At 45.8% G+C, this 27,528-nt stretch overlaps 1 protein-coding gene across 1 annotated transcript in view; it reads right to left on the bottom strand.

Moving 5' to 3' along the window:
- The window catches only part of LOC147718128 (uncharacterized), a 176,130-nt gene that overhangs the window by 52,661 nt on the left and 95,941 nt on the right, over window positions 1-27,528 (bottom strand). The window contains exon 4 of the mRNA XM_086919249.1: window positions 12,106-12,432. Within this exon, the coding sequence (XP_086775375.1) occupies window positions 12,106-12,432 (327 nt within the window). The remainder of the gene's footprint in view (window positions 1-12,105; window positions 12,433-27,528) is intronic.

The raw sequence follows: 27,528 nt of genomic DNA, 5'->3' as shown, positions 1-27,528 counted from the left end.
CTTGTGGAGTGGATTAAGTACACTTCTGAGACTAGGACTCAGATGGATCTAACTGAGCTGACAACATTGGAGCCTCCAGATGCATTTATGTGTTCATTTGAAAAGTTGCGCCTCAAGCTCTAAAACATGGATGTGTAGAATAGTCGTAAGTATCTCGTACCACAATATAAAGTTGTAAGGATGGATTTAGGGTTTTAAGTTTGTAATGCACTAAAAAAAACGATTTATTATGGGGAGTTTTTAAAAGATTGCACTTCACTTTTGGCATTTTTAAATCTCACCAACATAAAATACTTGAGTTTTTTTTTAGAAAATAATGAATTGTAGAGCAGAGTGGATGGACAATAATATTAAATGGATGTTTCAAGGGGGCGTATGTTTTTACAACAATACCCCTGTGCAGATAATTGCATATAGGTAAATAGTGATTTACTACAACTAATGCCGCACAATCGTACACTGACACCTATATTCACTTTTGGTTCTCAATATGTAGTTTATGCTATTATGCCACTGAGATACATGTGGGCTCAATATGTTAAGGGGGGGGGGGGGGGTAAGTCTTCCTAAGAATGTTCTGTGAAGTTTCCTTAACAATTCATGGTATTTGCCATTCTGTTTACCAATAATTGTCAACTCACCTTAAACTTAAAAGGAAACGCAGGAACATGTGTGTGAATTGGGCTATGCTTACACATATCTTGCCAGGGATTTAAAGGCAGTTATAATGTATGTTACAAACAGATATGTATGTAGAGGTACGACCACAAGGGTAAGTAAGTGATTCTTTATTGCTCAGTTAATTAAAACCATTGCAATCAGTTACATGTAATACGTGTAAACAAGCATAAAACACAAATGTATCTGGTGCCTCCCTTTTTATAAATGAGATTGTTAAAAATTATGTTAAAACATTGGAACAATTTCATGAGGCTAAAAAAAAATGCATTGTGGAAAGTGTAGGCATCCTTAGCACTTTCTATAAATTAAGATAAAAGTAAGTCATTAAACGGCACAAAGTGTCCATGTTAAAAATACTTGCCACTACAGGATCTTTGAGCAGTTTTGAGCAGCCCTGTCAGGTTGGCATGACTCTTGAAAAATAGGCCTTCGTGGGAGCCTTGTGGCTGGTTGCAAACGACCTCTGCTGTTTTGTAACGTACAGACTTGCCTTGGGGTGATTGTTCCTTGTCAATGCCGAACGGGGCAGTAAGATTTGAATTGCCGTGTGGATTTGCTTCGTCCAATCTCTCCCTTCTGGCGCTCTGTTTTTTTTCCGCTTTTTCCAGAAATGTGGATGTTTTTGCCATCAAAGCATGCTTTGACCGCCTGCCGTCATGTCCATATTCCCAGTTTCTTTAGGGTTGGTTTTAGATGATATCTGCGCTCCTAAAGTAAAGGATATCCGCTGTTGGGTCCCCGCATAAACGGCAATGTGTTATCATTTGGGTCCGTTTCCACGGGAAAGGTGGTTTTGTGAAGGAAGTGTGCCCAGCGGTCGGTGTATGAACCTCTCCTTTGCGAGCCGTGTAAACCCGACTCCTAGATAGCTTTGGCAGGAGCTGCTGGTTTCATTTTGGATGACTGTCCAGCCGAGCCCTGTTGGCTAGTGTTGCTTTGTCCTCTATTAGCGAAAGTAGTCTTACTGATTTATCTACTAGCTGTTTAAAGGTATTATGAGATCCACTGCTCTTCCAGGCCTCTTGTAGTTCCAAGGAGTCTTTTGAGTGCTTTAAAAATTTTGCAGCAAAACACTTATTTTTCTTTCTAACTCCTTTCAGAGATGGTAATTCAAGCGTGAGACTTCGGCTCCCTGAATTTTATGCCAATGTTTGGCATAGGCACCCATTCTTTCTACTCTTTGCTTCCTCAGGCAGAAATCAAGCCTTATTTGTGCCTGCGAGGTGTAATTACGCAGGTCGACCACAAGGGGGAGTAGGCACAGATATATAACTGTATTTTATCATTTAAACAGTAGAATTCCTTCCTAGTTCCTGCAGAGGATTTCATGTGGAACATTTGGTAGAGTGGCAGACTGGGTGGGCCTGGGTCATTTGGGAAACATATTATAGGAGTGTGTCCTTGTGTGGATGTATTGGTGCCTTCTTGATCTCTGTCTCAGTTGACTGGAGCTAATGAGGAAGCACTCTGTCTTTCATGCCAATCCATGAGCCTGTCCTTCTCGATGTCAGTGCAATTTGCACACGTTGGGTTCAGCTTCCTGTTCTACTCTCTCTCTCTGCACATGACGGCACACCACTTCCACTATTGATGATCAGATGGTGCCCCAACCACCGAGCAACAATCAATGACACAGTATCAACACCTCTCAGCATGGCTGCTATGCTTCTAATTATGCTGCGTTACCACCTCTCAGCATGGCTGCTATGCTTCTAATTATGCTGCATTACCACCTCTCAGCATGGCTGCTATGCTTCTAATTATGCTGCGTTACCACCTCTCAGCAAGGCTGCTATGCTTCTAATTATGCTGCATTACCACCTCTCAGCAAGGCTGCTATGCTTCTAATTATGCTGCGTTACCACTGATCAGCATGGCTGCTATGCTTCTAATTATGCTGCGTTACCACCTTTCAGCATGGCTGCTATGCTTCTAATTATGCTGCGTTACCACCTCTCAGCATGGCTGCTATGCTTCTAATTATGCTGCGTTACCAATGATCAGCATGGCTGCTATGCTTCTAATTATGCTGCGTTACCACCTTTCAGCATGGCTGCTATGCTTCTAATTATGCTGCGTTACCACCTCTCAGCATGGCTGCTATGCTTCTAATTATGCTGCGTTACCACCTCTCAGCATGGCTGCTATGCTTCTAATTATGCTGCGTTACCACCTCTCAGCATGGCTGCTATGCTTCTAATTATGCTGCGTTACCACCTTTCAGCATGGCTGCTATGCTTCTAATTATGCTGCGTTACCCCCTCTCAGCATGGCTGCTATGCTTCTAATTATGCTGCGTTACCACTGATCACCATGGCTGCTATGCTTCTAATTATGCTGCATTACCACCTCTCAGCAAGGCTGCTATGCTTCTAATTATGCTGCGTTACCACTGATCAGCATGGCTGCTATGCTTCTAATTATGCTGCGTTACCACCTTTCAGCATGGCTGCTATGCTTCTAATTATGCTGCGTTACCACCTCTCAGCATGGCAGCTATGCTTATAATTATGCTGCGTTACCACTGATCAGCATGGCTGCTATGCTTCTAATTATGCTGCGTTACCACCTTTCAGCATGGCTGCTATGCTTCTAATTATGCTGTGTTACCACCTCTCAGCATGGCTGCTATGCTTCTAATTATGCTGCGTTACCACTGATCAGCATGGCACCTATGCTTCTAATTATGCTGCGTTACCACCTCTCAGCATGGCTGCTATGCTTCTAATTATGCTGCGTTACCACCTCTCAGCATGGCTGCTATGCTTCTAATTATGCTGCATTACCACCTCTCAGCAAGGCTGCTATGCTTCTAATTATGCTGCGTTACCACTGATCAGCATGGCTGCTATGCTTCTAATTATGCTGCGTTACCACTGATCAGCATGGCTGCTATGCTTCTAATTATGCTGCGTTACCACCTTTCAGCATGGCTGCTATGCTTCTAATTATGCTGCGTTACCACCTCTCAGCATGGCTGCTATGCTTCTAATTATGCTGCGTTACCACTGATCAGCATGGCTGCTATGCTTCTAATTATGCTGCGTTACCACCTTTCAGCATGGCTGCTATGCTTCTAATTATGCTGCGTTACCACCTCTCAGCATGGCTGCTATGCTTCTAATTATGCTGCGTTACCACTGATCAGCATGGCTGCTATGCTTCTAATTATGCTGCGTTACCACCTTTCAGCATGGCTGCTATGCTTCTAATTATGCTGCGTTACCACCTCTCAGCATGGCTGCTATGCTTCTAATTATGCTGCGTTACCACTGATCAGCATGGCTGCTATGCTTCTAATTATGCTGCGTTACCACTGATCAGCATGGCTGCTATGCTTCTAATTATGCTGCGTTACCACCTCTCAGCATGGCTGCTATGCTTCTAATTATGCTGCGTTACAACTGATCAGTATGGCTGCTATGCTTCTAATTATGCTGCGTTACCACCTCTCAGCATGGCTGCTATGCTTCTAATTATGCTGCGTTACCACTGATCAGCATGGCTGCTATGCTTCTAATTATGCTGCGTTACCACCTCTCAGCATGGCTGCTATGCTTCTAATTATGCTGCGTTACCACTGATCAGCATGGCTGCTATGCCTCTAATTATGCTGCGTTACCACCTCTCAGCATGGCTGCTATGCTTCTAATTATGCTGTATTACCACTGATCAGCATGGCTGCTATGCTTCTAATTATGCTGCGTTACCACTGATCAGCATGGCTGCTATGCTTCTAATTATGCTGCGTTACCACCTCTCAGCATGGCTGCTATGCTTCTAATTATGCTGCGTTAGCATGGCTGCTATGCTTCTAATTATGCAGCGTTACCACCTCTCAGCATGGCTGCTATGCTTCTAATTATGCTGCGTTACCACTGATCAGTATGGCTGCTATGCTTCTAATTATGCTGCGTTACCACCTTTCAGCATGGCTGCTATGCTTCTAATTATGCTGCGTTACCACCTCTCAGCATGGCAGCTATGCTTCTAATTATGCTGCGTTACCACTGATCAGCATGGCTGCTATGCTTCTAATTATGCTGCGTTACCACCTTTCAGCATGGCTGCTATGCTTCTAATTATGCTGCGTTACCACCTCTCAGCATGGCTGCTATGCTTCTAATTATGCTGCGTTACCACCTTTCAGCATGGCTGCTATGCTTCTAATTATGCTGCGTTACCACCTCTCAGCATGGCAGCTATGCTTCTAATTATGCTGCGTTACCACTGATCAGCATGGCTGCTATGCTTCTAATTATGCTGCGTTACCACCTTTCAGCATGGCTGCTATGCTTCTAATTATGCTGCGTTACCACCTCTCAGCATGGCTGCTATGCTTCTAATTATGCTGCGTTACCACTGATCAGTATGGCTGCTATGCTTCTAATTATGCTGCGTTACCACCTTTCAGCATGGCTGCTATGCTTCTAATTATGCTGCGTTACCACCTCTCAGCATGGCAGCTATGCTTCTAATTATGCTGCGTTACCACTGATCAGCATGGCTGCTATGCTTCTAATTATGCTGCGTTACCACCTTTCAGCATGGCTGCTATGCTTCTAATTATGCTGCGTTACCACCTCTCAGCATGGCTGCTATGCTTCTAATTATGCTGCGTTACCACTGATCAGCATGGCTGCTATGCTTCTAATTATGCTGCGTTACCACCTCTCAGCATGGCTGCTATGCTTCTAATTATGCTGCGTTACCACCTCTCAGCATGGCTGCTATGCTTCTAATTATGCTGCATTACCACCTCTCAGCAAGGCTGCTATGCTTCTAATTATGCTGCGTTACCACTGATCAGCATGGCTGCTATGCTTCTAATTATGCTGCGTTACCACTGATCAGCATGGCTGCTATGCTTCTAATTATGCTGCGTTACCACCTTTCAGCATGGCTGCTATGCTTCTAATTATGCTGCGTTACCACCTCTCAGCATGGCTGCTATGCTTCTAATTATGCTGCGTTACCACTGATCAGCAGGGCTGCTATGCTTCTAATTATGCTGCGTTACCACCTTTCAGCATGGCTGCTATGCTTCTAATTATGCTGCGTTACCACCTCTCAGCATGGCTGCTATGCTTCTAATTATGCTGCGTTACCACTGATCAGCATGGCTGCTACGTTTCTAATTATGCTGCGTTACCACCTTTCAGCATGGCTGCTATGCTTCTAATTATGCTGCGTTACCACCTCTCAGCATGGCTGCTATGCTTCTAATTATGCTGCGTTACCACTGATCAGCATGGCTGCTATGCTTCTAATTATGCTGCGTTACCACTGATCAGCATGGCTGCTATGCTTCTAATTATGCTGCGTTACCACCTTTCAGCATGGCTGCTATGCTTCTAATTATGCTGCGTTACCACCTCTCAGCATGGCTGCTATGCTTCTAATTATGCTGCGTTACCACTGATCAGTATGGCTGCTATGCTTCTAATTATGCTGCGTTACCACCTCTCAGCATGGCTGCTATGCTTCTAATTATGCTGCGTTACCACTGATCAGCATGGCTGCTATGCTTCTAATTATGCTGCGTTACCACCTCTCAGCATGGCTGCTATGCTTCTAATTATGCTGCGTTACCACTGATCAGCATGGCTGCTATGCCTCTAATTATGCTGCGTTACCACCTCTCAGCATGGCTGCTATGCTTCTAATTATGCTGTATTACCACTGATCAGCATGTCTGCTATGCTTCTAATTATGCTGCGTTACCACTGATCAGCATGGCTGCTATGCTTTTAATTATGCTGCGTTACCACCTCTCAGCATGGCTGCTATGCTTCTAATTATGCTGCGTTAGCATGGCTGCTATGCTTCTAATTATGCAGCGTTACCACCTCTCAGCATGGCTGCTATGCTTCTAATTATGCTGCGTTACCACTGATCAGCATGGCTGCTATGCTTCTAATTATGCTGCGTTACCATTACACCTTTCAGCATGGCTACTATGCTTCTAATTATGCTGCGTTACCACGTCTCAGCATGGCTGCTATGCTTCTAATTATGCTGCGTTACCACCTCTCAGCATGGCTGCTATGCTTCTAATTATGCTGCGTTACACCTCTCAGCATGGCTGATATGCTTCTCATTATGCTGCGTTACCACCTCTCAGCATGGCTGCTATGCTTCTAATTATGCTGCTTTACCACTGATCAGCATGGCTGCTATGCTTCTAATTATGCTGCGTTACCACCTCTCAGCATGGCTGCTATGCTTCTAATTATGCTGCGTTACCACTGATCAGCATGGCTGCTATGCTTCTAATTATGCTGCGTTACCACCTCTCAGCATGGCTGCTATGCTTCTAATTATGCTGCGTTACCACCCCTCAGCATGGCTGCTATGCTTCTAATTATTCTGCGTTACCACTGATCAGCATGGCTGCTATGCTTCTAATTATGCTGCGTTACCACCTCTCAGCATGGCTGCTATGCTTCTAATTATGCTGCGTTACCACTGATCAGCATGGCTGCTATGCTTCTAATTATGCTGCGTTACCACCTCTCAGCATGGCTGCTATGCTTCTAATTATGCTGCGTTACCACTGATCAGCATGGCTGCTATGCTTCTAATTATGCTGCGTTACCACCTCTCAGCATGGCTGCTATGCTTCTAATTATGCTGCGTTAGCACTGATCAGCATGGCTGCTATGCATTTAATAAAACAGTGTCAGCACTCCTGAACAATAATACAAATGTATGTTTTTATCCTTCCTACTACAGTTCTGTTATTTGCAATGGCTGCAATTACCAGGTGTTGCTATTTTAATGGATGAAGAACTGAGTAAAATTTGCAGTGGAACATTTTTCAACCTACAAATCACGACTTCCATATATGCATTATACAATACAAACACTTCTAAGTGGGGTAACTTTAATTTTACTGAGCAATCTCATAGGTATAATATCATTTTTGAAAATAGGATCCACAAATCTCAGCATGTCTTGTGTACATTAATTGGACAAAGCATCACTTTTCATTAGGATTGGAATGTACCAGTGCTTCTCTGCATAGTATGTAGAGCTTTAATTAGAAATAGGAACACTTCTCTAAAGGTGCATATACTTTTCCTGGAGAGTAACATTTCTCAGTAGAATTACTTTGTGAGCCCACAGGGTGCCGGGAGGTAGGCTCAAACTGGCCCCTTATAGCACAGGTATTTAATTATCGAGACAGAGATATTATCTTGCAGACGGTGAGATCCAGTCCCCCCACTGAAAGTTGAAAATAATGAAGTCACCTTCTTTCCGGACTTCACAGCCAAGGTCCAGGTCCAGTGTCGCAGCTTTCAGGCAGTGAAAAAGGAACTTTGTGACTGTGAAATAAAATATGCAATGATTTTCCCGGCGAAGCTGAGAGTGGAGTCGGACGGTAAAACGTGGTTCTTGAGTCACTGGAGGAAGTGTGGGACTGGATGGAGGGAAGGAGCAGAGACTGCGCTGGCAGATCAATCCAGCCGAGAGGTGGTCGTACGGAAGCACTTGGGAGTGGCTCAGCAGAAAGAGATCGTCAGACGTAGGAGCCGGAATAGGACATCCCTTGAGGAACTCGCAGAGAGTTGGAATCCCGCCGGGAGAGCAAGTATAGTGGGGAGGGACAGGGTTCCGGATCCTTTTTTGTGTACGACAAGGACACTCGGTGGTGGTGATATGGTTAAGACATGCGGCCTAGCTGATGAGGGCCATCTGAGACTTGAGTAAACACATATAGTGGATGGCAGAATGAATAAAAATGTGATATGTGTATGAGGGGATGGGGACTGACTAATCCTGTGCGTTTTCAGCATTTCAGGGAGGGAGAGAGGCACTCTGCCATGTTTGGGAGTGGGTAGTTCTAAATCCACGGGCAGGGGGGCAGGGAGGGGGACAGATGGGAGGAGGGGGTATTTTTGCGTTGACTTAAGTTGTAGATGTATTGTATTGTTGTGTGATGATAATCATGTTGGTTTTGGAAGAGACGGACGCACATACAGAAGAGTAGCTCTCATTCTATTGGTACACCATGAAATGTTTCCCTTATTATTGACCTGCTGTACCGTAAATATTACCATGCTATGGAATGGAGATGACAAGGAACAAAGTGCTCTCTGTTCTGTCTTGGAACGTCAACGGGGTAGGAAACAAAATAAAAATTGGAATTGTTAAACAATATTTGAAGAGGCACTCCCCAGACCTTGTGCTGCTGCAAGAAACTCACATGATGGGAAATAAAAAAAAGGCAAAGCTACTGGTGCATGCAGATTACACTGCTGGTTCCAGAGGTACGGGTATCCTGGTAAAAAAGGTCCCACCCCTCAAAGTGCATAGGACGTGGGCGGATCCCATGGCAGATTTGCTGTGGAGGAAGCCCAGTGGGAGGGAAGAACACTTAATGTCATCTCTCTCTACCTGCCAGCAGCATTGGATAAGGTGGCCATGGCAGAACTTGGCAAGGTGCTGACCAGACTCCCGGATAGTACCTTGATTATGGGTGGAGACTATAATATGACTATGGATGGGGCTCTCAGATGTGAGGCGGGAACCACAAATGGCAGATTCACAATACATGTATTCCTCTAACTTCCACGGCAGTCTTTCCCATATAGACTACTTCCTCACGTACACGGCCTCGATAGGCAGTTTTAGAGACCCTCACACATTGCCCTGGGGTATTTCTGACCACTCCCCCATTGGGATTGAATGTACACACGGTGAAAAATAGGCGCGTACCACTATTGTTCTTAATCCGTGGCTGTTGAAAATGCTGGACATAAAAGAAGAACTGTGCGTGCAGACAGGAAATTATTTTGCAGAAAACTTAGGTTCGGTGGACTCAGCTCAGATGATATGGGAGGCGTATAAGGTGGTTGTAAAGGGGCAAGTCCTGTCACTGAAAACAAGATATATTGCAAAACGGCACCAAATATTGGTTCAGGTAGAGGAGGAGCTCAGGGGGCTAGAGGCGACCACTCAAATATTCCCTCCAGCGATACACAGCATAGATTGACTTTGAAACAAGATGAGTATAGACTCAAGGCAGACAAACACATGATGGCTAAATATTGTGCCACCCAAAATAGGTTATACGAATTGGGGGACACAGCAGGTAAAACCCTGGCATGGTTGGAAATAAGGGAGCAGGGTACAATGTGGGTGCCTGGACTGACAACCTACTGGGGAGATACTTAATTGTCCCGGGGATATCGCAGAGGCATTCGCCGATCACCTCGAAAGAATTTATTCTCCTTCCACTGTATACAGGGCAGAAGACTGCGTCAGCTCCTATCGTATAGTGACGTGCCCACCCTCTCGGAACTGGATAGAGATGCACTAGACGAGGACTTAAAAAATGAAGAGATCCAGAAAGCCATTGGTCAAATTAAGTCTGGGAAAGCGATGGGACCGAATGGTACCCCTATTGAGTTCATGAAAGTAATGTCCTCTCAGGTGGTCCGGCACCTTCAGGCTATGTACGAGTAAAGTTATGAGAGGGGGCTCCGGCCGGCAGATCAGCGTATAGCTAGCATTGTTGTTATTCACAAGGCCGGCAAACCAGTGGACAAATGTGGCTCATACAGGCCTATCTCGTTGATAAATGTGGAGGCAAAGATTTTGGCAAAGGTTCTTGCTACATGGCTTGGGACAGTGATTTCCTCCTTGGTACACCCAGATCAGTCTTGTTTTATGCCAGGAAGAAATACGGCTCTTAACATACGCTGACTTCATAACAAGATGGCGCAGGGAACTTATGGCAGAGGACGCAGGTATACAGACCTTAGATGCCTCCTTGGCATTTGATTCCATAGAGTGGCCATATTTATTTGAAGTTCTCACCAGAGTCGGACTGGGCCCTAAATTTATAGGATGGGTAAAACTGTTGTATGCTGACATACAGGGACAGGTGAGGGTTAATAACTATACATCCCGGGCGTTCACACTGAGAAGGGGCACCAGCCAGGGATGTCCTCTGTCCCCACTGCTGTTCTCCCTTATGCTGGAGCCACTGGTGGCCTAGATTCGTCGGGATGTGATGGTGCATGGCCTGTAATCGACGGAGGATCATGAGGATAGAATATCCCTATATGCTGATGACATATTACCATATCTTGCCTCCCCATATAAATCTATACACATTCTTTTAAATATTTTTACAAACTTCGGGAAATACTCAGGGTATGCAATTAACTGGGGCAAGTCTGTGCTGTTTGTGCTTCAGGAACAAACTCCCCATCTCCCCAAAGATTGCGAACTAGAATTCGCTGTGGAGGGATTTCGATATCTAGGAGTCTTTGTTACACCGAACCTGGCTCTTTTTCATAGTCATTTTTTTTTTTAAACAAGCTTTATTCGACGATTGTCATAAAAGCTAACAGTACGTACAAACAAAGTTCAGACATATAAGTAAAATCTAGGAATAGTTCATATTTACACATAAAACCCATACATTCACTATACAATTCAGTCCATTGGAAATATGGAGTTAAATAAATAATACATAATTAAGATTTGATTTCAATACAATTAAAACCATTTCAACTTAGAAATTGGGTAAATATACACATGGATAAAAATTTAGTTTCGGTACAATGATTACATGTTAGTTTTTGAGCATTCTACTTCTGATAACCCAGGCCCAGCCCAAGAATGTTGCCGCATTTGTATAAACTGTCATATCAGTACAGGAACAGATAATACAAACTGCCACCAACCCCTGGTCAGTACCCATTAACCTGCACATCGGGCGAAGCCACTTTCTCCTTGGCTCTGTGTACACTGGACATTCAAATAGCAAGTGTCCAATAGTTTCCGGGCGAGCTGAACATGATGGACAAACAGCCTTAGCCCCCGGAGACCATTTACTGGTGAATGCCCCTACCGGCAGACTCCCAATCCTCAATCGAAAAAATAATTTACGATCAAGAGGTTTTGAGATAACGTCCCAAAAGGGTTCCAGTTTTGGTATATCTTTGATATCCAAAAACATTCCGGTCAAAGACCCTGGGTCTATGGTCCTGTAGGCCCCAGAGGCCACAAACTGCCAATACAAAGTCTTTAGGGTCTTCCTAGGCGGGAACTTTGAAATTGTAGGAGCCTCCCATAAATCCCGCAGACCCATGCTAGTCAGGAGACCCCGAATGTGCTCTAGCCACTTGATTTTATGAAAGATGTCAATACGAATGATGTCAAGAAAGCCCATAGCCAAGATCTCAAGTTCCGGCGTGGTCCAGATCCTCCTCCAGTATAAAACCGGACGAAAGGATGCTATAAGCGCTATTGGGAATAACCCTAGATCATAAAAAAGGGGTTTCATGGAGGTACTCTGAAGTAATTTAATTAAGTTCCTTAAAAATGAATTTTCAGAGATTATCATCCCCTTAAGATTTTCACATCCCCACATTTCAACCCCGTACAAGGTGGGCCTAACTGCTTTACCATTGTAGACCGCCAACACCGGAGATATTGGCTTAGTAAGGGACTTCTGGTGTTCAAGGCACAAAGCTCCAGTTAACTGCCTATGTCTTAGGGTGGCCAATTCAATATGTTGTTTCCATGACAAGTTGCGGTCAATGCAAACACCCAAATAGGTAAAGGCTTGGACCGTTTCCAAAGGTCGCTGGTTCATGGTCATAGTGCCCTTAAAAGATTTAGAACCATTAAAACTCATAAACTTGGTTTTCTGCATATTTACTTCTAAACCTCGTGCGGTGCAAAAGTCTTCAAAAACTTCAAGCCTTTTTGGAGGCCGCTCGGGTTTTGAAACTAAAAGACAATCGTCTGCAAACATTAAAATAGGGACTTTTGCTCCAGCAAGGATCGGTGTGTCAATACTTGAGTTAATTAAAATGTTTGCCACATCATTAATTTATAAGTAAAATAGAGTTGGCGCCAGGACGCAGGCCTGGCATACTCCTGTTTCCACTGGGAACTGTGGTGTAACGTTCCCTGGACTCCCCCACCTGATCTGGGCATAGTTTTGCTCATGAAGTCTTTTTACCAATAATAAGAGAGGTCCTGGTAAACCCATGGCATTAAGGAGTCTCCATAAGGTCGAGCGCGGAACCGTGTCAAATGCCGCTCTTAAATCTATAAAAGCGGCATATAAACTTCCATGTCCAATCAGCACGGTCTTCCAGTAGAGCATCGTAAAATGCAGCACCTGATCGACCGTGCTGATTGAGGTTCTGAACCCTGCCTGCAGGTGGGATAAGATCTTGTTGTTACATTCCCAATCGAGTATTTTATTTAAAACCAGCCGGCCAAATATTTTTGGGGAGGTGTGAATCAGGCTGATTGGGCGATAGTTGCCTGGCTGCGACTTATCTCCCTTTTTAAAAACAGGAATAATCTCAGCCCCGTTCCATGAGCTAGGTATAGGGGCTCCCCTAGCTAGCATATTTGCCAAAAGGAGAATATAACACCCCCAGGAGCTTTGGTCTTGCAAAAAAAGGTCTGCAGGTATGCCATCAATACCTGGCGCCTTACCAGGAACCACTAGGCTTAATGCAGACTGTACATCCCTCAAACTAAAAAAATCTTCAGTTAGGGCTTCATAAGGGACTTCCATTATTGGCTGCGAATCCTGTCCCTTGGCATATTGTGGCTGGAAATGTTCTACCCACTTCTTACGGGGGACCCAGTTCTGTCGCTTATCCGGGTTACCCTCAAGACGCCATTTATATACATTCCAAAATCTACGTGTGTCTTTACAGAAACCTGCTTCCTTAAGGTCATTCCATCTTTTCTCATGCCAATCACGCTTAGCTCTTGAGACGGTATTTTTGTACTCTAGCCTGGCAGCCCTATTATTCTCAATAGACTCGGATTTAATTGCCTGACCCAAGTCAAGGCGGACCTTCCTACATTCACTTGAGTACCAACAGGGTACTTCTGGTGCACGTGGACCTTTCCACTTACAGGGCTTAACAAAAAGGCTTTTAAGTTCGCAAAAAAGGAACTTGTGGATTCTAGTTCCTTCTTGTAATTTTGCAGTATTATTGTCTCCTTCTGATATCAGTAATAAATCTGATTTAGTCTGGCCAACCTTGCTAGTAATAAAATCCAAGTTTACTTTGTAAAGAGAAACTTTGGGCCATCGAACATGACGCATGTCATTTGATATCACAATATCATGGGAGGAAATAGAAACTGTTACACCCCCAGGATAATCAGGAGATTCCCAGTAGGTGAGATTCATAGACAAGGGATTGTGGTCACTCTCAACTCTATCTATAATCGTCAAATCCTGAAGGTATTTCCACAGACCCAGGTTGAGCAGAATATAGTCTATTCTACTCTTACGTATGCCACTTTTAAATGTGAGTGCCCTATCCTTATCACCTGCGGTCCTTCCATTTGCTGCTCTTAGACATTTATTTAAGCAGATAGAATTCATTTGAACCACTATATCAGTCCATTTACTAACTGGTTCAAGTTCTAATTTGGGGATCCCCCACACTCTGTCCTCCTCCTCACACACATTCCAGCTTCCTTTCATGCGAGGCTCAACATTTACATTGAAATCCCCCCCAACAATTACATTGTGAGATGAACAATGGTTTTCCAGTAGATCTTCCAAGAACACAAGACCCTCTGATTTTCTCCCCCCGTACTTCTTACATACACATTATAATCATAAACTGGAACAAGATTTGGAAACTTTAGTAATAGAACTTGGAGATCTCTATAGTTAGTAGGAATAGATTTTACTACAATCTCCAGGTCCTGTCTTACCCAAATAGTTAGCCCTCCAGATGGTCTCCCCTTCCCTTCCTTCATTGCAGGAATACTATAATTTAGATAACCAGGGACGTGTATTTCCTCTAGTGCCCAAATTTCCTGAAATAGGCATATTTCGTGTTTTCTAATGAATAATGTCCAATCCGGTAACTCTAACTTTGCATTTAGGCCAGCTATATTCGATTATCCACAGATTGCCTTGTTGCTCTTTTTGGTGGAATTGAGTTGTACCCATGGAATTGGTGTGGCCTAATCTAAAAACAACGTTATTATTGGTCTTGTGATAAGTCTGAACTGCTCATACATATACATTTTTACATAAAGGAACATATTTTTATGTATAATACCTGCCTGGTGTCCATTTGTGGCGGGATTGGTAAATTTTACTGTGTGTGTTATTACAAGTGCTTAACTCCATAGTGCCTGAAGAATAGCCTTGGCTGCTGAGGTTCCGTGACGATCGTAAGTGGTGTTTTCGACTCGTACGAATATGGTCAAGTCTGGTATCTATGAACCGCAAATGACAAGTTTAGTGGGTGTACGCGTTTTTGCTGTGCTAGCCTAAACCGTTCGTTTGTTTCGTGGGTTTCTACATCCGAGCCCACGGGTTCCATCTTAGATGCGGCATCCATTTTGTCTCTTGCCCTCAAGTAGCCAGCGAACGGACGCTGTCAGCTTCGCGACCCTGGGATTCCCAAACTCTTGCGGAAGACACGTTTCCTTTGAAGGTGTCTTTATGATGAGGGGACGGCACTGTAAGGCAGATGGCTCCGCTCGAGGCTCATCTTGCCGTGCCGGTCTATTGTCTTAGTTGTGCATTCATTAGGCACGTCCCCTTTGATGCCTGCAGCTCGTGTTTCCCGATACCACCCCTTTTACGCCCTTTTCCGATCTCCCCACTGTTTCTGTCTTCCTCTGCACCTGTTTCTGTCCCTTCCTCGATCTGTTTATTGTTGATTGGAATGTACTAATGGTGGGAAGATGGGTTTTTATAGTTGGGAACCACCAAACGTTTCTGTACTTATGTTCCGGGCCTTGAATACATGAAAGTAACCCCTTATGGTTTTACGATGGGAACCGAGTTGTAACCTTTTGTGTACCATGATGTTCAATGCATTAGAACTGTATAAAAAGGAGCGACCCACAGAGGCAAGTCGAATCAGACTCCTCGAACCTACACATGCTGTACTTCCTGTGACTTCTGTGTTCCCTGCAGTAATAAACCTCGAATCTTTGACGCCGAAGGAAGTGTCCCGTGTCTCTGTCATTTGTACGCCGGAACAGGTTACCCACGAAGGTTTTAGGTGTTATCCCTGGCACCGCTGGGTCTTAAGAAAACCCAGTCCTTCAGTTGGCGCCCTACGTGGGGCTGCATCAGTGGTACCGGTCCAAGCCCGACGATCGTGAGGAACTTCGTGTGAAATCTCCGAGGGAAGGTGCACCCCGCTTCATCGATCCTGTTGTCGAAACAAGTGGCCCGACGACTTTTCCCGCGAAGATCCCCGCCTCCTGACGGCTGCGACGGACTGCTGCCCTGACTGTAGACCTGTTTTGGCGCCTGGCGTAGACCTTGGTACAGCGAGACGATTGACGGGCCTTCCTGGTGACGCCATCGATCTTTGAGTTAAGTATTTGTGGGTCGCTCCCAGAGTCCTTAGTTGTGGGTGCTTAGTTGTTGCATGGTTCCATTGCATTTGTGGTTCTTAGTATTTGGTTCTTTGTTGTGATATTTGACGTCTGCAGTCGCCAAAATCTGAGGGTTTTTGCTCTTTGCAGGGACATTGTTACTCCTATAACCCTTGAAGTTTGTGAAACTCGGTTAACGTGCAAGATGCCTGGCCGTAGTACTTTGTTCAGTTGTTTTAGACGTTGTGGTGCGGATTCCCGACTGGAGGACTCATGTCCGATACCTCCGGTTGGAACTCCAACTTATGAGCTATATAGCAAACACGGGTTAGGTCCGATTACCTTCAATGAGTGTTGGATCCGCTATACTAAAAAGGATGGTGTCCTTAGTTGGCCACCTCATGGTAGTTTTGAGACTCCGATTCTAGACAATCTAGAAGCCAAATTGTTTCAGAGAAAATCAAGGCCGGCCATGTTTGATTCCTTTCGGTTGTGGCGTAAAGAAGCCAAACAGAGAGAAATCAGACAGATTAAACGCAATAAGAGAGAAGGAGTTGTTACCACGGTAAGAAATGCAGAGCAGTTTCAGCGAGATAAGGAGGAAAAGGAAAAGGAAGTTTTCGATAGATTGCAGCGTATGTCTGTAGACAAGTGTTACCCCGCTTTACCAACGGGTACGGATAAGAAGGAGGAATCAGTAGAGGACCCCTTGTTGTCCTATCTCTTAAAGTCGCCACCTCCGTACGCACAGGGCACTATGGCTCCGGTGGTTCCTCCTGCCCCTATTCCTCCTGCTCCTGTTCCACAACCTGCCCCTCAACCTGCTCCTGCTCCTCTACCTGCTTCCGTCCCTACTACTCCTCCACTTGTACTTCCCCATACTCCAGCTCCCGCTGCTCCCGCTGCTCCTGCTGTTCTGGTTACTCCTGCTGTCTCTTCTGCTTCTGATACTTCTCTTGTTACCCCGTTGTGTTAATCTTCTTCTCCATCTGTTCGACGTCGTACCCCCTCTGTTGCTGCTAACTTTTTCAATTCCCTTGGACCTATTCTTGAGTCCGCTGGTTCGGACGGTCCTCAAAGACGTAGTCAGCTTCCCGGTAGTCGGGAACGTGACGCACTGTATAATATGGCGATGGGTTGGATGAAACACCCCATTAGAAATCCTCCACGTGTGGTGTTAGATACGTTTTGCCAATTCAACATGCCGACACAAAGGTTTGTTTTTGATGAAATGTGTAAAGTTCTACGTGACCAAATATCGGCTGATGCATCTGATGAGGTTTTGACTGCCTTGACTGATCTTCAGCTCCAGTTTTCGAGCGGAATGTTGGTGGGCACCAATGTTCGACGTGCTGTCGAGCAGTTGTTGTCTTTCTGTCCTTCTATAATGCCTCGGGCATTGTTTGTAGAGGACATCGAAGGACCGTTTGCAGCGCCTGGTCAGTATCCCATGCGCGAAGTTCCACCAGTGTGGATGCCAGGTGATGCTACTCAAGCTCCTCCGATCTTGCCACACTTTCAGAGAGTGTGGATACATCTTCCATGGAAACGATCGGAAGTTTTGCAGGTAAAGCAATCTTTACCTGACCCTCGCAAAAATCCTGCAGGGTATTATAAAGAATTATCGCAGCTCGTGGATGCTACGATAATGAATCTTGCTGATATCGATATGCTGTTTGGCAAGGTCGTACCGCAACCGGTATGGGCAAAGATTCGTCAGGAAGATCATGCAGGAGAACTAGGCGGTGATTGGAATGCATTGCGGGCTCCTGACGCTTTGCAAGTCGGTGGGGCCAAGCCTGATCAACTAATTACGGCTTTGCCTCAGAGAATTATTGCTCTGATGAAAACGCTTATGCCCGCCATGAAGGTAAATTGGGACAAACTGTCCGCTTGCAAGCAAAAGAAGGATGAGAGTGTCTCTGATTTCTTTACGAGATTTGAGGAGGCATTCATTGACCATAGTGGTCAAGATATGGGTACTGAAGGAGGTCAGCGATTGTTTGTGGATAAGTTTGTCTCAAATCTGCTACCTGACTTAAGCAACAAATTGCGTAATTCAGAAAGTGCGTGGGCTGTTTCCACTTCCGCTCAAATATTGGCCACGGCCCAATATTATGAGAATAGGGAGAAAGAGGAGAATGATCGTGCTGACAAAAAGACGAAAGAGCTCAAAACTAAAGTGTTGTTGCAGCAGGCGTATCCTCCGCGTTCAAATCAGAATGATTCCCAACAACGGAACAGATCACAATCTCAGTCGAATAGGTCACAATCGCGAAATGACTCCTCTTCGCAGAGATCTTCGTTAGGGTACAATCAATGTGCCTATTGTAGGGGAGAGGGTCATTTGAAATTTTATTGTCCAGTTCTGAATGAGCGTAATAGTGGTAATTCGTCTAGAGGAGGTCGTGGTGGTTCTCAGCAGACATCACGTGGTAGAGGTCGCGGTGCTCAAAACGATCGTTCCACTAATACTTCTGACTGCAATAATTGTTTCGATCAGCGCGGGTCGTCGCAAGGGCGATCTGCTCAGTACAATGTGGATGATTATTACGTCGATCAGGTTGCTGACGACGGTAATTACTAGGACAGCCATAGACAAGGAGAGGGAGTAGTATCAGTTTCGGTTGATCAGAGAGGGCCTTACGTCGCAGTTGCCACCTCGGGCGTCGTTGAGCCTTTTCTGTTGGACACTGGTGCAGCGAAAAGTTCCATCATGCATTCGAAACTCCCTGGCGCACCTTTGTCTGGCTTAACAAATGTTTCCGTTGGATTCTCTGGCGCCCCTGTTAGCAATCCGGTTTCGTGCCCTTTGCCTCTTACGATTGGGCCTCGTGAGCTGAAAGCTCCTTTGATTTTGACTACTGGTTGTGGTGAAAATCTTTTGGGCCTGGATTTGTTAAAACGTCTGTATGCGACTTTGTATTGTTCTCCTGCGGAGTAAAGCTTACGTTAGGTGAGAGAGTTGTCTCTCCTATGTACTTATCCATCGATAAGCTTTCACCGGAATTGAGTTCTCTTCCTGCATCTTTGTGGGCAACAGGTCCCAATGATGTGGGCCTGCTTGACATCTCCCCCTATGTTGTTCACTTGAAATCTAACGTGCGATTGCCACGTATTCCCCAGTATCGTATCTCCCTTGATGGTGAGCGAGCATTGTTAGCTATTATCTACGATTTGATTGAAAAAGATGTTATCGAGGAGACTCGGGGAAACGTGTGCAATAGCCCTGTACTGCCCATTTTGAAGCGCACGGATTCATCAAAACCACCTGTTTATCGTTTTGTTATCGATTTATGGAGGTGAATAAAATTGTGATTCCTCAGTTCCCTGTGGTGCCTGACATCAGGGCGCTACTGACTCTGATTCCAGCCTCTGCATCTTGGTTCTCAGTGATCGATCTGAAGAATGCTTTCTTCAGCATTCCGATTGCTGAGGAAAGTAGAGACCTTTTCGGTTTCTCTCTTGGTGGCCGCAGCTTCCGGTTTAAACGTGCTCCTCAGGGCTACTGTGAGAGTCCATCGATATACAGTCAAGCCTTGAAGGGCCAACTTGATGCGTTTGTGTTGCCGGCTGGTGCGGCTTTGATCCAATACGTCGACGACTTATTGGTGGCTGCAGATACTCAGGACATTTGCAAAATTGCCACGGTATCGTTGTTACAGCATCTCTGTGACTTACATCAGAAGGTGTCGTCTTCTAAACTTCAATATTGTTGTCAAGAAGTAACCTATCTAGGTCACTTATTGTCAAAGGAGGGAAGGAGGTTGACCCCAGAGAGAATTGCAGCGATCGCTCGAATGGCTGTGCCAACGACTCAGAGAGATGTGTGTGCCTTTTTAGGTATCATGTCATACTGCAGGCAGTGGATTCCAAATTTTTCATTGCTAGCGAAACCATTGGTAGCTCTTACGTGCAAGGATGTTCCAGCTCCTTTACCATGGACGGAAGAATGTCAGAAAAGTTTTTCTGAACTGCGTGACGCGTTGTGTTCGGCTCCTGTGTTAGGGACCCCTGACTACAGTAAGCCGTTTACACTATACGTTCACGAGAGAGAAGGTTGTGCGTTGAGTGTTTTGACGCAACAATTCGGCGGTAAGCAACGTCCATGTGCATATTTTTCCTCGACCTTGGACCCAGTAGCTAGAGCATTGCCGAGTTGTTTGAGAGCAACAGCGGCAGCTGCGGTGTCCATCCGACAATCTGCAGGATTGGTCATGGATAATATGCTTACGGTGATGGTTCCGCATGCAGTTGACACTCTCTTGAATCGTACGAAAACTCAGCACTTGACAAGTGCAAGGTTGTCTGGTTATGAGTTGACGCTTTTGGCAAGTCATATTCAAATAAAACGTTGCAACGTCCTGAACCCGGCGACTTTGTTGCCAATCAGTATGGAATCAGATGAAGTAGCACCTCATGATTGCTACTTGCGAACGGAAGAGGAAACGAAAGGTCGTGTAGACCTGAAAAATACTCCATTAGAAGATCCCGATGGGACCTTGCATGTGGATGGTTCATGTTTTAAGTTGCTGAATGGTGATGTAACAACTGCGTATGCTGTGGTGACATTGAATACTGTTGTGGAGACTGCGAGATTGAATCAGAATTCTGCTCAGGCGGCAGAGCTGATTGCTTTGACTAGATCGTGTGTGTTGTCGAAAGGGAAACGGGTGAATGTGTTTACCGACAGTCAGTATGCATTTGGCGTAGCACATAGCTTTGGACGATTGTGGCGAGAGAGAGGTTTTATGACATCGCATGGTACGAAGATCCAACACGGACAGCTCGTGAATGATCTTTTAGATGCACTTACATTGCCTAAGCAGGTGGCGATTATTAAATGTAGTGCACATCGTAAGGTGACGGATGATGTTGGTCGTGGCAATGCGTTCGCTGATGAAACCGCTAAGGAGACTGCTCGGAATCTTAGTACCAGAATGTATGTGACGAGTTCGGTTAGGTGGCCTATAGAGACTAGTATGTGTGAGGATACCATCGAGAGTGTGAAAATGATTCAGAACGAGGCCACCGAAACTGAAAAGACGAAGTGGAAAGAGAGTACGGGAAAGTTGGATGCGAATGGTTGTTGGATTGATCTGTTGGAGAATAAGAGGTGGATGTTGCCAGATGCGTATGTACTAGCTGTTGTGACGATGGCACACGGCTTGGCACATATTAGCACGAAAGGTATTTGTAAGTTGTTGTCCCCTGTATGGAAGAATGATGGTATCACGAAGTGTGCTGAGAGATTGGTGAAGAATTGTATGATATGTATGATGTACAATCCTGGAAAGGGAACTCCTACACCTCCTGGCCATTTTGCTCCCCCTTCATGTCCCTTTGAAGTGATCCAGCTAGACTTCATCCATATGGAGCGATGCAATAACCTGAAATACGTTTTAGTTGTGGTTTGCGCATTCTCCCGATGGATCGAGGCCTACCCTCTCAAAGATAATACCGCTTTGTCCACTGCAAAAATCCTGCCGAAGGAATACTTTTCTCGGTATGGAATGCCACGAATTGTATGGTCTGATAACGGAAGTGAGTTTGTGGGGAGTGTGATGAAGAGTGTGTGTAAGGGCCTTGGAATTACCCAGAAATTCCACAGCGCCAATCATCCCCAGTCAGCAGGTTTGGTTGAAGGGTATAATGGCACCCTTAAATTGAAGCTGGCGAAGGTTCAGGCTTCGACTGGCCTCTCGTGGCCTGACGCCTTACCTCTAGCCCTTCTGTCTACTAGGGCGACTGTACACTCCCGAGTAGGGCTTAGTCCCTACGAGATTGTGTTCGGCCGCCTTGCGAATGTTTGGGGGGTCCCTAGACCGAGTGTGTTCTCTGATCTTGAGTATCCAATGTTGATCGATTATCTGCATGATCTGACTGCTAAACTGAGGTTAATTCACCAACAGGTCTTTGAAGCACTGCCGACGCAGACGGAGGGTCCAGGCCACCAGCTCCAGCCTGGAGATTGGGTGGTGACGCGGAACTTCGGACGCAAGCGAAACCTTGAGCCCCGCTTCACTGGACCCTACCAAGTTCTTCTCGCCACGAGGACTGCTGTTCGTTTGGAAGGTCGTAAACACTGGGTGCATGCCACCCATACTAAAAAGGTACCCATACCTTTGCCAGCAGACTCGTGGGTGAGGAAGGGCATTGCTTTGTCTGAAACGGAAACTGCACAGACCTTCGTCCCTTTTAGTGACGCTCAGCTTGTTGGAGAACCCTCAGCGCAGCAGGACGACATTGTTGAACAATTGCCACCTACTCAAGATCTGAACAATTGACTGACCAGCAGAACTCTGTCCCACCATCGGATCAGTTGTTTGATGAACAGACACGTCCTGGGAGAAGCCGATACTTCCTGAGATCCAATACTAAGGACAAATAAAAAGTTTTTGCTTTCTCCCTTGACATTCATATTACCCCATTGACACCATTCAGTCTGAACACACTCGTATAATTTTGGTTTTTGTAAATATTGTGAGTTTGTTTACACATATGTTTTTGCTTCCACAGCTAGGAGATTTTGTGTATATTTGTAAATAAATTACCTTACATCCGGGTGAACCGTAGGGCCGCGCGTGTACTTCCTTCTGGTTAGTAGGTCTTGACACTAGGTCGAAGGCCGTCGGTTCCTGGGAACTCCTGGGGATTGACTACTGCTACACAGAATGAAGTGCGTCAAGAAACGTTGCGGACGGTTTTAGAGGATGCCGTTCTCTAAGCTGGTGGATTTGGAAAAAGCTCAGGCCCAAAGATTCAAGTTGCAGCAAATTACTCGCACAAAATGTTTCATGATTCAAGTGTTCCTCTTGTTCTGAACTGTTTCTTCGCTATTGGTGGGTGGGGTGTATTATCTGATATTGACGTTCTTGCCTTCTGCCTCACCTACCCCTTCTCCTGAACCAAAAACTACCTCCACTGTTTCTCCTCATTCCTTCCACATCTTACCCCAACACGAGCAGGCCAGACGTGCGGAATTCATGAATAATTCCTTTATTCAGCTCCTTCATCAACATCAGTTGGTGGTTAACACTACCAATTGTTGGGTGTGTGGGTTGATGCCACATACCACCGATAAGGGAATTCCGTACTTGGTCCTTCCTTATAGTTCCCAGGGTTCAGCTCGAGCATTTCAAACAATGTTTCGAAGTGCACTAGATTCCTACCCCAATCGACAGCCACGTCCTCCGCACTTTGGTCCCGGTCCGTACCACAAGCCTTTGGCTATAGCGATTGCTGATTTAGATAGGGATATCTATGAACCGTCGCTCATCCCAGAGGAGGAGGTGCGAGCCTATAGGGATCTGAGTGAGGCTGAGTATAGTGCGCTCGTGGGTGAAAGACAGCTTAGAAGCTTGTCTCCAATATGGATCGTACCCCACCTTGGTAATTTCTGTCTAAAAGGTCGTGGCCGAAGACCGAGAGCTCATCTTGGAGAGAGTGCTTGCTCCGAGACGTATGTCTTACCGATGCTCTCTTCCCCTGTGTTTCTGGCTGCCAAGGGTACGTACTTTGTCTGTTATGATCGTGCCTATACGTGGTTGCCCTCTGACTTTGCGGGCACATGTTATATTGCAAATTTGTTGCCTCCGACTTTTACAGTCGCCTCCGATTACCACAAGACTCGAATTGTGAGGGGGGTGATTAGCGAAGAGGACACTGCCGGTCAAGAGGCAGGAGACTTTTTCAAGGGTTTCTTTCCGTTTTGGGGACCTATGGTTAATAGTAGGAACCTGAGACAGTTGACCCGAGTGGTGGAATCGACAGCTAATCTCACTGCCAGTGCCCTTGGTAACATCACAGCAGAACTTCAGGCGGATAAGCTCATGACGTTACAAAACCGTATGGTTTTAGACGTTGTTTTAGCAGATCGAGGTGGAGTATGTAAGGTGATGCATTCGAGCTGCTGTATTTTCATTCCAGATAACGCTCCGACTGTCTATCAAGCCATCTCAAAGTTGCATAAGATCTCTGAGTCCATACACGTGGACGTAGGGGATTGGACGCTACTTGGTTGGTTTTGGGGCCTGATGTCGACTTGGGGTTGGAAAATTCTGATGATCGTCGGGGTTGTTGTAGCATTTCTGTTCACGTGTTGCCTTTGTGTGCAGTGTGGTCCTGCCTTATGTGGCCTCTGTGCTACGACGTGTATAAGACAGCCGCCTGTTACCAAAGGAGCTCTGATGGATAGAATTATGTTGCAGCAACATCTAGATGGTCTGATGAATATCGAATATGATTCCGACTAGTGCTTGCCTACATGAGGGCAAAAGGAGCGTCTGAGGTTCCGTGACGATCGTAAGTGGTGTTTTCGACTCGTACGAATATGGTCAAGTCTGGTATCTATGAACCGCAAATGACGAGTTTAGTGGGTGTACGCGTTTTCGCTGTGCTAGCCTAAACCGTTCGTTTGTTTCGTGGGTTTCTACATCCGAGCCCACGGGTTCCATCTTAGATGCGGCATCCATTTTGTCTCTTGCCCTCAAGTAGCCAGCGAACGGACGCTGTCCGCTTCGCGACCCTGGGATTCCCAAACTCTTGCGGAAGACACGTTTCCTTTGAAGGTGTCTTTATGATGAGGGGACGGCACTGTAAGGCAGATGGCTCCGCTCGAGGCTCATCTTGCCGTGCCGGTCTATTGTCTTAGTTGTGCATTCATTAGGCACGTCCCCTTTGATGCCTGCAGCTCGTGTTTCCGGATACCAACCCTTTTACGTCCTTTTCCGATCTCCCCACTGTTTCTGTCTTCCTCTGCACCTGTTTCTGTCCCTTCCTCGATCTGTTTATTGTTGATTGGAATGTACTAATGGTGGGAAGATGGGTTTTTATAGTTGGGAACCACCAAACGTTTCTGTACTTATGTTCCGGGCCTTGAATACATGAAAGTAACCCCTTATGGTTTTACGATGGGAACCGAGTTGTAACCTTTTGTGTACCATGATGTTCAATGCATTAGAACTGTATAAAAAGGAGCGACCCACAGAGGCAAGTCGAATCAGACTCCTCGAACCTACACATGCTGTACTTCATGTGACTTCTGTGTTCCCTGCAGTAATAAACCTCGAATCTTTTACGCCGAAGGAAGTGTCCCGTGTCTCTGTCATTTGTACGCCGGAACAGGTTACCCACAAAGGTTTTAGGTGTTATCCCTGGCACCGCTGGGTCTTAAGAAAACCCAGTCCTTCACTGCTCACGCCACGCTCCTAGAGGGTTAGCAATGGTAATTCTAAGGGGTCATCCTTCACCCTGACTTAGAGGAGAGGGTCCCTGCTTGTCACAAGTGCATACTTGCACCAACCAGAGACCCCCAATTCTAATAGGTTCCTTGTCCTCTGCCCTTACTGTACCTAACAGATCGACATTGAGCATTTGTTTATTGCTATGATCACTCTTACTAGCCACAGGAACCGTTGTTTCTTTTATAAACGTTTTAAAATGCTGGCGCTCCGACGATTTTTGTATATTCTTCAGAACTGCCCACACCAAATCCCAGACACATACTTTGCAGCTGTAGAGGGGGAGGTGCGAACGCTGTTGTGGGAGAGCAGGGCCCTTATGGTGGTGTTTAATAAACTAACAAAAGGGCGGTATGACAGTGGGATAGAATTGCCGGACCTCAGGTTGTACTACTGGGACTCAAAGCTGGTGGCTATGAATCATTGGATATATTCCCCACAGACTGACCCGGTCTATGCCCTGGACAGATACCAGACAGACCGCTCTGGAAACCTGGGTGCCCTATTCTTCTGTACTAGATACAGGAGATACATTGGATCAACACTACACACGATACAGATTTGGCATCAGGAGAACTCACAACTGGGCTGGGCGGACACCCTCACCAAGGTGACACCATTGTGATATACTCAAAAACTGGGCACGTTGTGTTATCAACCAGGGTTTGATAGATGGGATACAATAGGGATCTCAGTGGTGAAGGATTTGGTTAAAACATGTGCGATATTCAAGATTGAAGACCTCCAAAGGATGTATAAGATAGCTCCAGGGGAGGTTTTCAGATACCTGAAAATAAGACATGCCCTGTGGGTGGCTTTCACAAGCTGCGAAGACATACCGGACTCATCGCCTCTAGAGGACTGTTTGCTAGATGGGCCTCTGCAGTCTAAAACCATATCCTTAACATACAAGAAACTTAGCAATATTCTACCAGATAGTTTTGGCAAGCTCAAGGAGCAGTGGGAGAAAGACCTGGGACCAATAGTCGAGGAATATTGGCGATGGGCCCTTATGTCACCAAGGGAGGCGGCCATCACGCTTAGATTTAGACTGATACAACGCTTTACACCCGTCTTATATGACAGGAATAACACTCGCAAAAACGGGCGCAAGACACGGGGACCTCTGTTTGGAAGGTTGCAGGCAGCCGGCTACCTTCTACGATACACTGTGGGAATGCCCGCTGGTACATTGCCTCTGGGAGGAAGCTATAAATCAGATACAGTCTGCACTGGGAAAGACAGTAGACCTGACACCGCTATTGGGCTTATTAAACATCTGGGCAGCCACTGACCTGACTGAAATCAAACAACAGCTAGTGACTGGTGAAAAGGGAACTGGCGAGAGGATGCGGCGGAGCACCGCCTTCTGCATTAGTATGGTTGAAAGAACTGGACAGATGCTTGGTTGCGGAGAAAGAAGTTTTCATAACACGGGGCTGCCCAAATAAGTGGGATAGAAAATGGGCCAAATGGAATGTCTAAAGAGGGAACATTTGTGTATCGCCAGTGGTGGAATTAGAAATTCGCAGGACTATGGACAGAGATGTGATTTCCTAATATAACTGCTTTGTCATTCTCAGTATAATGTACAATGATGAAAGTAACCAGTCAATATCACTGATTGATAATTTCTGTATGTCTGTCACAAAGTTTAATAAAAATATATTTTTAAAAAAATGACTTTGCTTTTTGTGGAAAATACTAAGGGGCCTTATTACAATTATGGCAGTCTCGTAATGTGGGCCGCCTTGCCAGCCCCCCCGCCGTGAGACATCCTTTGAAGTGCCAAAGCACATTTCTGCATGCATTGACTGTGCATTGACTGTGCAGTCCATGCCGTGCAGGAAAAGGGGGTGCATACAGAGAGGGGGCATACCCCGCTGCATTCACTCCAGTATCCACAGACAACAGTTGACCATGTGGGGCCCCCTTAGTTTCCTCACTGCCACATTTGTCAGGGTAGGCTCACCACCATGAAACTATGGCAGTGAGGAAACTCGTAACAGGCTTGGAGGTGCTGCAGCGGCACCACCAGCATATTGCAGCCTCAGACCTCTGCAAGACTGCAGCTGGATCACGTTTCCCTGGTGGTTCCAACGGTCCGGTGGTGGGCCAACTGCCCAACTCATAATAGGGTGGGTGCTCACTAGTCTCACAGTCCATGGACCAACACCATGACTACGGATGTACTTTGGGCTGCTGTAGTCATAATAAAGCCACAGGACTTATTATCAGGGCTAACATCCCA

Source organism: Lissotriton vulgaris, chromosome 4_2 (assembly GCF_964263255.1).
Source record: "Lissotriton vulgaris chromosome 4_2, aLisVul1.2, whole genome shotgun sequence".
Classification (NCBI taxonomy): domain Eukaryota; kingdom Metazoa; phylum Chordata; class Amphibia; order Caudata; family Salamandridae; genus Lissotriton; species Lissotriton vulgaris.
Note: the sequence above shows the minus strand (reverse complement) of the source record. Positions and strands in the feature narration are given on the sequence as shown.